This window comes from Podarcis muralis, chromosome 2 (genome assembly GCF_964188315.1).
Source record: "Podarcis muralis chromosome 2, rPodMur119.hap1.1, whole genome shotgun sequence".
Lineage (NCBI taxonomy): Eukaryota > Metazoa > Chordata > Lepidosauria > Squamata > Lacertidae > Podarcis > Podarcis muralis.
In genome coordinates, this window is record NC_135656.1 from 6191491 (window position 1) to 6205839 (window position 14349).

The 14349-nt window shown below is 45.3% G+C and overlaps 1 protein-coding gene across 1 annotated transcript; it reads left to right on the forward strand.

Moving 5' to 3' along the window:
• Positions 1 to 3584: 3584 nt before the first annotated feature.
• LOC114592979 (17-beta-hydroxysteroid dehydrogenase type 6-like) lies at positions 3585 to 12492 on the forward strand. Its single transcript, XM_028721434.2, has 5 exons — positions 3585 to 3733; positions 6134 to 6455; positions 8198 to 8456; positions 9253 to 9416; positions 11494 to 12492. The coding sequence occupies exons 2-5, from the start codon at positions 6149 to 6151 to the stop codon at positions 11712 to 11714; spliced, it is 951 nt and encodes a 316-aa protein (XP_028577267.2). The 5' UTR covers positions 3585 to 3733; positions 6134 to 6148; the 3' UTR covers positions 11715 to 12492.
• The last annotated feature ends 1857 nt before the right edge of the window (positions 12493 to 14349 follow it).

The window sequence follows — 14349 nt, forward strand, 5'->3', positions numbered from 1 at the left end:
TCAAACTCTGGCCCAGCCTGCTACTCCCTGAAGTCATTCTGCAGCTTTCTTGGGATAATTCCCACAGGAATGTCAATAGCCACAACAGGGCTAGAGCTGGCCATTCTCTTGCTACTGTGAGGCAAGGGTAATGCTTATTAGTCAACTTCACTTCCTTGGCATTCTGTTTTCAAAGCTCTGGAGAAGTTTCCAGGTGTTAAAGGTAAAGATAAGCCCTGACCATTAGGTCCAGTTGTGGCCAACTCTGGGGTTGTGGCACTCATCTCGCTTTATTGGCCAGGTCATGTGGCCAGCATGACTAAGCCGCTTCTGGCGAACCAGAGCAGCGCACGGAAAGGCCGTTTACCTTCCCGCCGGAGCGCTACCTATTTATCTACTTGTACTTTGAGGTGCTTTCGAACTGCTAGGTTGGCAGGAGCAGGGACCGAGCAACAGGAGCTCACCCCATCATGGGGATTCAAACCGCCGACCTTCTGATCAGCAACTCCTAGGTTCTGTGGTTTAACCCACAGCGCTACCCGCGTCCCTTCCAGGTGTTAGCTCTAAATAAATTATTATTTTGTCTGCAGCTGTTCCCTCCATCAGGAACTCATCAAAGACATTTCCCTGACTGAGCTCACACGGCAGGGTAGCCTCTCTAGTTGCCACTTTGCCACTGAGGATGAAGTCGGGTTTGTCTACCATAAGGCGCAAGGTGCAGGTCTTGGCTAGCCTGGCAATTGTGTTCACACCGCTGAAATGGTCAAGGCAACTGCCATCTGTGGTATTGGCTCTGAAGCGCATTGGCATTGGGGGAGGAACGGATAGTGGCTCGAGGGAGAAGTGCTGCCCCCCCCCACAAAACTCATGTTTGTTGATCCACCCACTTTTACCTCTGCCCAGTGTAAAAGTTCTAAGCTGAATGTGCATCAAATGCTATGCTTGTATGCATTGTGTGTGAAACTTAGTGGAGGTTTGCATTTGCAGGATTTCTGTTTTGCAGAGAACTGTAAGGTCCATATAGTTAAAGCTATGGTTTTCCCAGTAGTGATGTATGGAAGTGAGAGCTGGACCATAAAGAAGGCTGATCGCCAAAGAATTGATGCTTTTGAATTATGCTGCTGGAGGAGACTCTGGAGAGTCCCATGGACTGCAAGAAGATCAAACACATCCATTCTTAAGGAAATCAGACCTGAGTGCTCACTGGAAGGACAGATCGTGAAGTTGAGGCTCCAATACTTTGGCCACCTCATGAGAAGAGAAGACTCCCTGGAAAAGACCCTGATGTTGGAAAAGATGAGGGCACAAGGAGAAGGGGACGACAGAGGATGAGATGGTTGGACAGTGTCCTCGAAGCTACCAGCATGAGTTTGACCAAACTGGGGGAGGCAGTGGAAGACAGGAGTACCTGGTCCAGGGGGTCACGAAGAGTCGGACACGACTAAACAACAACAGCAGCAACAACAACAACAACGTAGCAAGTGCAAACGGGTGCTTTTGCAGCTAGGGTTGCAACAGAGGGTGGAATCTTTGCTTCATTGCTCATATTAATAGATAACTCTTCCCGGGGAGTCTGGGCATCTCTCAGAAGCAACCTGTTTATTGGAATCTCTCTCTGGGCTATATTAACAAGTTACAGCTTAAATAAAATTGGACTGCATTGCTTGTTGTTTAAGAGCAATGTGCTGATTTCTATTTACAATGTTTTTGTGACTGGTTTAAGGTAAAACTTTGGAACTCTTTCTTGGTGTGAAGAGCTTTTTGATTCAGGCTCTGCACAAGGTCCAGATCAGGGAATTCTGCTTACATAATTCTCACAGCCCTGAAAGGTTGCTCAGGACTTAGCATGACCCTCAGCCTTATCAGCACCCTGCCAGGGCAGTTATCAGTTCACAGATACAACCCAGTACTTTGAACTTTTCTTCAGGGTTATGAGTTTGAGGTATTCAACTGTGTGGATCTGGCAAGACTTTTAATTTTGGGAATAGCCATGCTAGCCTACTGGTGATGTGCAAGGAGAACAAAGGAAGGGGCTCACATGGTAGACAGTGAATGGGTGAGGTAAAGGTAAAGGGACCCCTGACCATTAGGTCCAGTCGTGGCCGACTCTGGGGTTGCGGTGCTCATCTCGCTTTATTGGCTGAGGGAGCCGGCGTACAGCTTCCGGGTCATGTGCCAGCAAGACTAAGCTGCTTCTGGTGAACCAAAGCAGCGCTCGGAAACGCCGTTTACCTTCCCGCCGGAGCGGTACCTATTTATCTACTTGCACTTTGACGTGCTTTCGAACTGCTAGGTTGGCAGGAGCTGGGACCGAGCAACGGGACCTCACCCACGTCGCGGGGATTCGAACCGCCGACCTTCTGATCGGCAAGTCCTAGGCTCTGTGGTTTAACCCACAGCGCCACCCGTGTCCCTGAATGGGTGAGGACCCTCCCTCAATTCAGAGATAGTGAAAAGGGGGAAAAAACCCAACAACCAGAGATTTTGAGAGGAGAGCAGTGAGGAGATCTAGAAGCAGCTAGCTGGATAGACACCCAGAGACCAATGTTTGATATCTATTTAAATCCGAGGCTGTAGTTATGGGAGAAACAAAACCCTTTTGGGGTGCTAATGCTGTGAACCCCTCCATTGCAGGCTCAGCTTATATAGTTGTGTAAATAAACCACATAGCATGAAGACACCACGGTCTCTGCTCTGCGTAATTCCAAAAGGAAACACGAACCCTGGAAACGCGCCTGGGACCCTCTGGAATCTCACACCGCTTGGTGACTGGGGTGGCGGGCAACACTATGTTCTTATGTTAAATGCTGGTCTACCTGTTTGTGTGTTTCTAAGGGCCAAACAAAACATGATGCTAAATGCTACACCTGAAGTGCCATGATTGATCTTTTAAAAAAAATGTTAATAGCTCCTGTGTGATTAATACCTCCTCCCTGTTGACACAGTCTGAACAAAATCAGTTAAAATGCTGCCTGATGGCAATTAACATTGAAAGCCAACCACCATGGCGCATATATATATATATATATATATATATATATATATATATATATGTATATGCAGGTTTTGGTGTCCTCGGGTGTCTTCCCGTGTAAAAGTTGGGGTGTCTAGGCGACGTTTCGACGAGGTCTCACTCGTCATCTTCAGGCTGGTGCTTTCGGCTTCTTGTTACTGGAACAGAGCTATATATACATATACATATATGTATATGTATATATATACACACACACACACACATATATATACCATGCCCTAAATGAATGTAAATCTTTGCACGGATAAAGGAGAGTTACATCTTGAAAAATTAACGGGAAAACCTGAAAGAAGAAAGCAGGCCTAATCTGTTCTTGAAAGGCTTGCAGATAGCATTCACAGGGACATTTTGATCAGCTCCCTGCCATGCACTGTGACTGGTGCCTTGGAGAAGATGGCAAGCAGCCAGCCAGCTGCAGGAATAAGTACTTCCCTGGCTAATGATTTCAGACAACTGAAGCAGGGAAGTCATTGAACTAAGCCCCAGAATGGTTACCAATTCATAGATACACAAAGTACTTTGGACTTTTCTTGTTTTGTCAAAAAAACCCAACAACTTGGTGGCTGTTTTCCAGCCTATCCAGAACCTCCGTACAAATTCTGGGGTGGGATGTAAGGGAAAGGTTCACTAACAGAATGGATTAACAGATCTACTCTTCTGTTTGTAGAGGGTTCCTGTTTCAGACAGATTGGACAGTCAAGGTGTTGGTTGAGTTTTGAGGTAAGCAAAGCGTATTTCTTTTCGTTTGGCGATGGGAGTGCTTCCAGAAGTGACTTAATATTGTACATGGGTCACTAAGATAATCACAAATGAGTCATTGCCAACAGGTGTTTTTAATACAGAATTAATGCCTGGAGAGGGTCAAGCTGGATTAAATTGGGAGGGAGATACAGGCTGGCATTTTGATGCCACTAACACCGTGTGAATGCTGCAAAAAGCTTGCGTGCATGAGACACACCAATCCACAACACAAACGCATCTGGAAGCATCCAGGGTGTGTTTAAAAGAAGAGAGTGGCTTGAATCTTAGCTTTCCTTTTTGGAAGGAAGTTGGGTGGGTTACAGCTTAATAGAATTGTCAGTAGCATTGCAAGAAGACAAGCACTGTTCTTCCTTGGAATAATGAACCTATACGTCTATTAAGTTTTACAAGAATGACATCAATGGCTGCTTGCGGGGGGAAGCCCATGGCTCCCTAGAGGCAGAGAAATGAGGTCTCTAAAATGGAATACAGGTTACAATCTGGAACTAAGGTGCCCGGATGCAAAGGAGGACCAGCCTCGGGTCTGCAGCTGCTGTTGCTGAATGCCAGGTCGACACTGAGTAAGACCTCTTTCAGCCATGATCTGATGATGGATAAGGTCAATCTGGTCTGTATCACTGAGAGTTGGGTGAGTGAGCAGGGTGGAGTTGGTCTTACCCATCTGTTCCCACCTAGATACTCTGGGCAGCATCTAGGCAGACTTGAGGGTCAGGGAGGAGGAGTTGCTATAGTCCGTAGGGTTTTTGTCTTTCTCTTCAGGCTCTCTGTCCAGTTGGGTGGGATCTTGAGTGTATGTTCCTAGCACTGGGCAATTGGGACAGATTAGGAATTCTGTTGGCTTACTGTGCAATGTTGCTGCCCAGCAGTTTTCCTGCCTGAGCTGGTCTTGGAAGGGGCGTTGAGGACTCCCAGACTGCTGTTTCTGGGGAACGTCAACATCCACGCCAAGGCAACTGACTCTGGGGTGGCTCAGGACTTCATGGCTTCCTTGATGACCATGGCGCCGTCCCAACATGTCACTGGCCCAATGCATGTGGCAGGTTACACTCTGGACATTGCTTTCTCAGCTGAGCAGGAAGAGGGTGATCTGAAAATGTGAAATATTGACATCAGTCCATTGTCAGGATCAGATCCCTTGACTGATTCAGGAACCTTTTCCACATCCTTTATCCTTACTAACTGAAACTCATCCAGCGTAACAGGGAGGTGATTAATGCCCCCTTGAGAGAATGAATGGCTGTTAAAAGAATGGATTATGCTTAACTTTAAGTGAAAATGGCTGGCTGGGGTGCTGTGTGAGAATGTGGGGTGGCTATAACCACTTATAGGTTCCAGCCTGACCCACCCCTGGTATGCAGTCCTTTTGCATGTTGCAAATGCGGACATCAAGGGGTGGGTGGCTCCCCCATCTCTCTTCTATTGCATGTCCTTTCCAGAAAGAGTCTCCCTGGAGCTTTTTTTTCCTTTTAGGATCCCTCAATATTAAGCATAGTGTCTCCGTTAATTTCAACAGAGCAGTGCCAGTTGAGTTCAGTCATTGTCACAGGCAAGGACACAGTCTCAGAAATCAGTGTAATGAACTCCAGGGCAGGCATGGCTTTGTTAATCATTACCCTTATGTTGTTATGTTAACCCTTTGAGTGTTGCAAACTGCTTTCCTAAGAGAACTTTGCTGCCCGATAAGTCCAGAATAGGGACGCAGGTGGTGCTGTGGGTTAAACCACAGAGCCTAGGACTTGCCAATCAGAAGGTCAGCGGTTCGAATCCCTGCAACGGGGTGAGCTCCCGTTGCTCGGTCCCTGCTCCTGCCAACCTAGCAGTTCGAAAGCACGTCAAAGTGCAAGTAGATAAATAGGTACCGCTCCGGCGGGAAGGTAAATGGCGTTTCCGTGCATTGCTCTTACACCGGCTCCCTCGGCCAATAAAGCGAGATGAGCGCTGCAACCCCAGAGTCGGTCACAACTGGACCTAATGGTCAGGGGTCCCTTTACCCCTTTACCTTTACCTAACTCCAGAATGGGAATAATGAAGCCTGGCGCCTTCATTAGGTGCCTTCAGGCACCAGGCAAAAAACATTCCTTTTTAACCAGGTCTTTGGTTGAATTGATTTACATCCTATGCCCTTTCAAAATGTGGTTTTTTTTGGGGGGGGGTGTAGTTATTGGGTGGTGTTTGTTTTTGTTTTGATTGTGTATTTTGTGGTTTAATATTTTGCTTTTATTCTGCAAACCACCCTGAGACCTCTGGGTATAGAGTGTATATAAATTCAATAAAATAAAATAAAAATAAACCTGGAATGCATAAAAACAACAAGAATTAAAAAACAACCCTGCCATGTTTTGCTTCCTCTTTTGAAAGAAACACACAGTGAGCATGTGGCTCCTTTTGGCAGTCTTGCTGTTCTTTGTCATCCGATGGTACCTGGAAAGGCAGAAGGTGGAAAACCTCCGAGAGAAGTATGTCTTCATCACTGGCTGCGACTCTGGCTTTGGGAACCAGCTTGCCAGGCAGCTGGACGCTGAGGGGCTAAGGGTGTTGGCAGCCTGTTTTACACAGAAAGGGGCCGAAGAGCTGGAGAGGCTCACATCAGATCGGTTGAAAACCACCCTCCTGGATGTCACCAGCACAGAGAGCATTGTGGCAGCGACTGAGTGGGCGAAAGGGTGCGTCAGAGACAAAGGTACAGTGGCTGGCTTCCAGATATGAGCTTGAAGATAGTGTGATAGGAATTTTATGGTCTTAGGTATATGGTAATGTTCATAAGTGTACCAACCAAGCACGTACATAGATCAGCACAGGAAGACCAACCTGGAACCATTTTGATTCCTAAACTGAGCCAATGTTTTCTCTGCAAGGTCAAAGTGGGAAACCTCCCATTGTCTCTTTCCTCACAAATCCTGCCTTAAGGGCACATTTAAGCAGGAGAGATACAGCTATATAGCAATTTTAATTGTGTGCACAAACAGCAGTTCAAGTACAGTAATAGTTTCACACAAACAAGGGAAGATTCAAAAGAGCCATTTGTGGTATCCCACGGCAACATAAATCCATATGTGGCTCAGCTTCAGGAGTCCTCTATAGGGACTGCATAGCCAGGTGTTTCCCTTAGCTTGCCTACATAGGAACATCTTCAATAACTTTTAAAGCTTTCTACCTATCTATTTTTGGCAATGCTCCATGTCCTCCCTCTAGCCAGCATTACCACCTGTTACTCTAGGCACACAATCCCCTGCATGCTGTGATACGTTGCACACAACTAATTCTGCATCTGGCGAGCAAACTGTTTTACTACAAACCACAGCTGTTTCTTTTTTCTTTTTTAAATAATATTTATTACTTTTCCAACCATTTAAACACTACAAAAAAAGTACAATAAAAAGAACAATACAATACAAAAACACTACATAACACTAACACATTAAACTAACAAAACAGAACAAAAACTAACAAAAACAGTTTAAAACACCTCAAACATTTTCAATATCTTATCTTTCATTCACTTATTTCAACGACCTCCTCACACCTCCCTTTTTGTATTCCACTTCTGTTAATTGTTTCAGCAATTCCTTTCCATCTTCCTCTGTTTTCTATCCTATAATTATCTTAACACATTCTAGCCTTATTTTTTCCTTTAATATTCTATTAATCTATTTATACTTAATTCCTTATAACATTTCTGCTAAAGCCATATAACTTCATTCCAACATTCTTCTAACATCCATTAATTTTACAATATTTCTGTAAATAGTCTTTAAACTTTTTCCAGTCTTCTTCCACCGACTCTTCTCCCTGGTCTCGGATTTTGCCAGTCATTTCCGCCAATTCCATATAGTCCATCAACTTCATCTGCCATTATCCAACACTTCAGTGTTTTCAAGAAGCAGCCATTCTCTCAGCCAGCAAAAAGCAGCTGGTTCACAACAAAGTTTAAGGTCTGGCAGGGCAAGTCCACCTCCTTCCAAACCACAGCTGTTTCAACCATTTTTCCTCTTACTCACTAAAGCATAGAAAAAGCATGCTGAAGAACAACACTTTGATACAGAAAGGCAGATTTTAAAAACACAACTCCCACAATCCTTGTCCATCACACATGGTGGGTGGTATTGATGGGAGGTGGAGTCCAACACCATCAGCTTCCCCATCCCTAGCTTACAAAACATTGTGAGTGCATAATTTTTAGACCCCCCCCCCCAGGCAACACATTTTGTTATGAGAAAATTAAATTTATTGGTGTTCCCAAGCTTTGCTTAGCCTGGGCCAGATGTTCAGCATCATTTTATCGTGTTTTTAATAGTCCTTTGGTTTCTGCCCAGAGTGGCTGGGGTATAAATAATAAATTATTATTTAATTATTATTTAATTATTAATGATGATGATGATGGTGTTCTTACTCAAATGCTAACTTGCTGCCTCTACTCCACAGGGCTCTGGGGCTTGGTGAACAATGCAGGGATTGTGGAAGCGATGGTACCCAATGAGTGGCTGGACAAAGATGCCTTTGTAAAAGTGCTAAATGTCAATCTGGTTGGACTGATTGACGTGACGCTACACATGTTGCCGCTGGTGAAGAAGGCCAGGGGAAGGGTTGTTAACGTGTCCAGCATCCTGGGGCGACTGGCTTTCTACGGAGGAGGCTACTGTCCATCTAAGTATGGGGTGGAGGCTTTCTCCGACTCTCTCAGGTAAGCTATCACTTCTGACATCACAATTGTCAAAATGCAGTGCAGAGAGGGGCTAAATATCTCAGGCCCAGATCAAGAGGAGGAAGAAGGCAATCAATTTTGGGCTTTGCTGGCTCTTTCATTCCCCCCCACTTCATAGCTGGGGACAGTGAAGCTGAACAATTACTGTATTTTTCGCTCTATAGGACACACCAGACCACAAGACGCACCTAGTTTTTGGAGGAGGAAAACAAGAAAAAAAATATTCTGAATCTCAGAAGCCAGAACAGCAAGAGGGATCGCAGTTAAAGCAGCAATCCCTCTTGCTGTTCTGGCTTCTGTGATAGCTGCGCAGCCTGCATTCGCTCCATAAGACGCACACACATTTCCCCTTACTTTTTAGGAGGGAAAAAGTGAGTCTTATAGAGCAAAAAACCCGGTATGTATCCAATGCCATTTTTTTTTTATTAGCTTCCCTGCTAAGGAGTGAGGTTTTAAGAAGCACCTTTTGCAAAAATTTGGGCCGAAATGATGCCTACCTCTGCTCACTGGGTTAGCCTCGTCCCTGGAATGTGAGATAATTTTCTACGGACCTTGCAAAGTGTCCTTGACTAGCCAAGTAAGCTTTTGAGTTCAGCTGTTTACAATCACCTACCCTCGCTCCCAAAATTCACCCTCACTCACCATTTCCTTTAATTGCCAGACCCAGATTCAAACTAAATTAAATATTCAATTTCTTCCCATATAACTGTCGTCTGTTAGCCACAGTTGCAGGGGTAGCTGTATGAACCATGTCAAACCCATTGTTTCTTTCCAGGCGCGATCTCCGCCCATTTGGGGTGAAAGTAGCCATGGTGGAGCCAGGCTATTTCCGAACAAACATGACTAACATCCAGCACAGCATGAGCGTCCTCGAGCAGCAATGGGTCCGCACCCCACAGGAAGTCAAAGATAGCTATGGACAGACCTACTATGAGAGATGTGAGTCCTCCATGTGGTCTGTGGGGAGAGAACTGGGGCTGCCATTGAGATAAAGGTGGATGGAGAACCTAGCGCCCTTCAGATGTTGTTGGATTGCAACTCCCATCAGCCCAAGTCATCATAACCAATAGCTGGGGATAGTGGGAGTTGGAGTCCCGCAACATTTTGGAGGGCCACAAGTCCCTTGCATTTGTGAACCTCTGCCAGCAGAGCTTCCCTGTCCATTTGAAGGATGGGAGCTTTGCCCTTAATATTGGGTTGCATCCACACCATACATTCAAAGCATGTTTATACCACTTTAACGGTCATGGCTTCTCCCAAAGAATCCTGGGAATTGTAGTTTACCCCTTGCGGAACTATAACCCCCAGCAGCCTTAACAAACTACACTTCCCACGATTTGGGGAGGGGAGCCATGATTGTTAAAGTGGTATATATGTGATTTACAGGCATGGTGTGCTTGGTGCTGGAGAATCATTTTGAAGCCATTTGGGGGCCTTCTGCCCTTTTCACAGTACAGTGGTACCTCCGGTTACCTGAAACTGTCCTTAACCTGAGGTACCACTTTAGCTAATGGGGCCTCCTGCTGCTGCTGCTGTACCGCCACCGCGCAATTTCTGTTCTCATCCTGAAGCAAAGTTCTTAACCCGAGGTACTATTTCTGGGTTAGCAGAGTCCGTAACCTGAAGCGTCTGTAACCTGAGGTACCACTGTAGTCATCAGTCACAACTCAGGCACTCATTGGCTAAAACAGTGGAAGGTGGAAGCAAGTCAATATCTCACAAAGGACTGTGGCTCTGTGTCATTTGTTCCAAAGGAGCTAGAGACTTAATACGTCTTTTTAAAATGAAATCTCAGAGTCTGCCCTGTGTTGGTTCTGGGCCCAGTAGTACAGAGGTGCCCCTTGCACTTACCCCCTTTGGTGGCCCTGATTCCTTTTGATGAGTCAGAATTGTCTCCTGACATAGGAAGGGGGGAGAGACCTGATTCTGCAACAGCCTCATCTGCTGGCCGGTCTCTCTGATTTCTGCTGCTTGTCTCTATGATTTATGGTTAGCCCCCTAAGGGTTCTATCTTCCTCCCAGTCTGAAAACAAACTCATTGGGGGGAAAAGATCATCTGCCCTACTTCCTCCCTCAGACTTGGCAAAGTCCCAACTGCTCAAAGGTTTGTTGATTTCTTTAATGGAACAGGGAATGTACCTTTCCAAATTCAGAAAGTGCTCTTTTCTGTGGGGGGATGGTTGAGTGATTAGCACCAGTTCTTGTTGTTGATTTGAAAACTGTTCATATGCCACCCTGACTGTCCCACAGAGAACGGCTTCATATCCTGGTGTTTGTTTGCCGTGTTTTGGACCACAAATCTTAGAATCATAGAGTTGGAATAGACCACAAGGGCCATCGAGTCCAACCCCCTGCCAAGCAGGAAACACCATCAGAGCACTCCTGACATATGGTTGTCAAGCCTCTGCTTAAAGACCTCCAAAGAAGGAGACTCCACCACACTCCTTGGCAGCAAATTCCACTGTCAAACAGCTCTTACTGTCAGGAAGTTCTTCCTAATGTTTAGGTGGAATCTTCTTTCTTGTAGTTTGGATCCATTGCTCCGTGTCCGCTTCTCTGGAGCAGCAGAAAACAACCTTTCTCCCTCCTCTATGTGACATCCTTTTATATATTTGAACATGACTATCATATCACCCCTTAACCTCCTCTTCTCCAGGCTAAACATGCCCAGCTCCCTTAGCCGTTCCTCATAAGGCATCGTTTCCAGGCCTTTGACCATTTTGGTTGCCCTCCTCTGGACACGTTCCAGTTTGTCAGTGTCCTTCTTGAACTGTGGTGCCCAGAACTGGACACAGTACTCCAGGTGAGGTCTGACCAGAGCAGAATACAGTGGCACTATTACTTCCCTTGATCTAGATGCTATACTCCTATTGATGCAGCCCAGAATTGCATTGGCTTTTTTAGCTGCCGCGTCACACTGTTGGCTCATGTCAAGATTGTGGTCAACCAAGACTCCTAGATCCTTTTCACATGTACTGCTCTCTTCTCCTCTAACTCCCTCTCTTTTTCTTCTCAGGGCGCCAGTTGTTCAAAGAGGCCCTCATAACTCGATGCAGCACTAACCTCTACCTGGTCACTGACTGCATGGAGCATGCCTTGACGTCCCGGCACCCTCGCACACGCTACTCTGGAGGCTGGGACTCCCAGTTCTTCTTCGTTCCTCTCTCTTACATGCCCACAGCGTTGGCAGACCTTGTGCTGACCTGGTCTTGGCCCAAACCTGCTCAGGCCGTGTAAAGACAGTGACGTGAAAATAGTGGCTAGGGAAAGAAAAGGGGGGATTGGGTAGCCAGATGCAAGAGAAGAGAGACAAGGCTCCTATGCTTTCAATCGTTGTGTGCAAAAGGGAATTTCAGCATGTGTGGTTTGTGTTGGTAAGCTGTACATGTTGCACGTCCCTCTTCTATGTAACTATTCAAGGTTCAGGAGCCTTCTCTGCTTCTGCTGCTGGCCACAGGGCACACAGGTTGCTACATCTCACACCTTCCTGAGATTCTCACCTTTCTGAATTTTCTGATGGAGTTCTCCAAACCAATAACATGTCTATAAGGGTCAGGAACAGAAACCAGTCAAAAGAGTAGGATCATTACTGGTTCACATCATTGTTGTTATCAAGTCACCGAATAACAGAACTGTAGACTTGGAAGGGACCCTGAGGCTCATCTAGTCCAACCCCCTGCAATGCAGAATCTCAACTAAAGCGTCCATGACAGATGGCCATCCAACACCTGCTTAAAACCCTCCAATGAAAGCGAGTCCACATCCCTCAAGGAAGCTTCTTAGACTGAATAAAGAAGAGGCGCCACCAAGTCTGCAAATGCCATGTAATCAATAACTTTTTTTGGATCTGATGATTCCTTTACACTGACATGAATGTACATTATGTAAGCTAAGTAACTTGTACTAAACAGCAGACAGCGAGGCAATTCATGTGTCTGGTGGAAACCAAACTGCAGTAGAATGGAAGCAGCTGTCTTCCTCCCACTTAGAAATAAAAGACAGAGAGAAACCAAAACTGACAGGTCTGTTCACTCCTAGCTTTTCGTGCGCCACTTTCTTTCCCTTCTGAAAAGCTTTTTGCCTTACGAACTGGATATTGGGTAGAAATTCAAGAGGCACAACTCTGCCCCAGTCTGGAGGTGCATGGAGAAAAGGGCTGCCCCCAGTAATGTTCCGTCTGTTGCGTTAAAAACACATGGCTTCTCAAGCTGCAATTCATGCAAGAGGCGGTGTGGGAACCTCAGGTGTAACCCTCAACTTCTCGTTTGTTTGTTTGTTTTATTCTGTGGCAGCCAGTCCTGACCTCACTGTAGAGACTGTGGTGAGGGGGGAAGTTTCTGCTTCTTCCATTCATCCCATTCCTCACACATAAAATTTGATCTTAATCTAATTAGTTCTTTGTTTTTAAAAAGCTTTCAGAATTTTCTAACATACATTCAGGATATATTCATAATAGATCATATACTGTACTACATTTGCAAACAAATTCCTTTTCCAATAATTAATAAAAGCTCATTGCTGTACAGTGGTACCTCGGGTTAAGGACTTAACGTTCTTAACCTGAAACTGTTCTTAACCTGAAGCACCACTTTAGCTAATGGGGCCTCCTGCTGCCGCTGCACCGCCGCCATGTGATTTCTGTTCTCATCCTGAACCAAGTTCTTAACCCGAGGTACTATTTCTGGGTTAACAGAGTCTGTAACCTGAAGCGTATGTAACCTGAGGTACCACTGTATTGTTGCCTGACTCCTTTGGACCCTATGTCATGAGGTAGTTTGGCAAAAGAAAAGAAAAGAAAAGAAAAGAAAAGAAAAGAAAAGAAAAGAAAAGAAAAAAAGAATAGCATAGGCCATTTTATTTTCCTATTCTGTGATAGTAGTCACATTTTCTAATAAGGGACCACAATGGCCATCTAGTCTAACCCCCTGCAAAATAAGTCCTGCCAGAGCAATCTGATGTCTTTTTTGGATGGAATTACAAACTTGGTGGATCAGGGGAATTCTGTGGACATAGTGCACCTTGATTTCAGTAAGGCTTTTGACAAAGTCCTCCATGACAGTCTCATGAGGAAGCTGGTAAAATGTGGGTTAAATGAGGTAACTGTTAGGTGGATTGACTGACCGAACCCAAAGATACTCATTAATGCAGGCATAGGCAAACTTGGCTCTCCAGATGTTTTGGGACTACAACGCCCATCATCCCTAGCTAACAGGACAAGTGGTCAGGGGTGATGGGAGTTGTAGTCCCAAAACATCTGGAGGGCTGAGTTTGCCTATGCCTGCATTAATGGTTCCTCATCACCGTGGGGAAAAGTGACCAGTGGGGTGCCACAGGGTTCTGTCCTGGGCCCGTTGTTGTTCAACGTCTTTATAAATGACTTGGATGAAGGAATTGAGGGGATGCTCATCACATTGGCAGAAGACACCAAACTGGGAGGGGTCGCTAATGCCGCGGGAGTCAGAATCCGAATTCAAAATGCCCTTATGATGGAGCATGAACACCCCAATAGATCTTATTTGAATAATTTTTATTAACAGACCAATTAAATCAAATCACATAAATTCCAAATTACAAAGCCGAATTTTAAATTTTTTGTTGGGGGTACCCATATTTCAAGTTCCAAAAGGGATCCAATCCTCTTGTTGCTGCTGCTTTAATGTCCACAAATAATGTTCACAATTCTATCCAATCCTTTCTTGTTGTTTTCCACACCTCTTCTTGTCATTTTCATATATTTTTCCTTTCTTTTTGTCTTTGTGACCTCTGATAGTCTCCACAAGCGGGTTGAAACAAATTTGTAATCCTGTGTGGGTTTTTCCGTTCATCCAAGGGTCATATTCAGACGGCTACCGTATTTCATCGCTTCCATAAA

Bases quoted from the DNA above. Each gene is read 5' to 3' on its own strand.
- LOC114592979 (XM_028721434.2), top strand. From the start codon at position 6,149: ATGTGGCTCCTTTTGGCAGTCTTGCTGTTCTTTGTCATCCGATGGTAC. The intron at 6,456-8,197 runs GTACAGTGGCTG...TCTACTCCACAG, and splicing joins AGGGTGCGTCAGAGACAAAG to GGCTCTGGGGCTTGGTGAAC. The intron at 9,417-11,493 runs GTGAGTCCTCCA...TTTTCTTCTCAG, and splicing joins ACAGACCTACTATGAGAGAT to GGCGCCAGTTGTTCAAAGAG.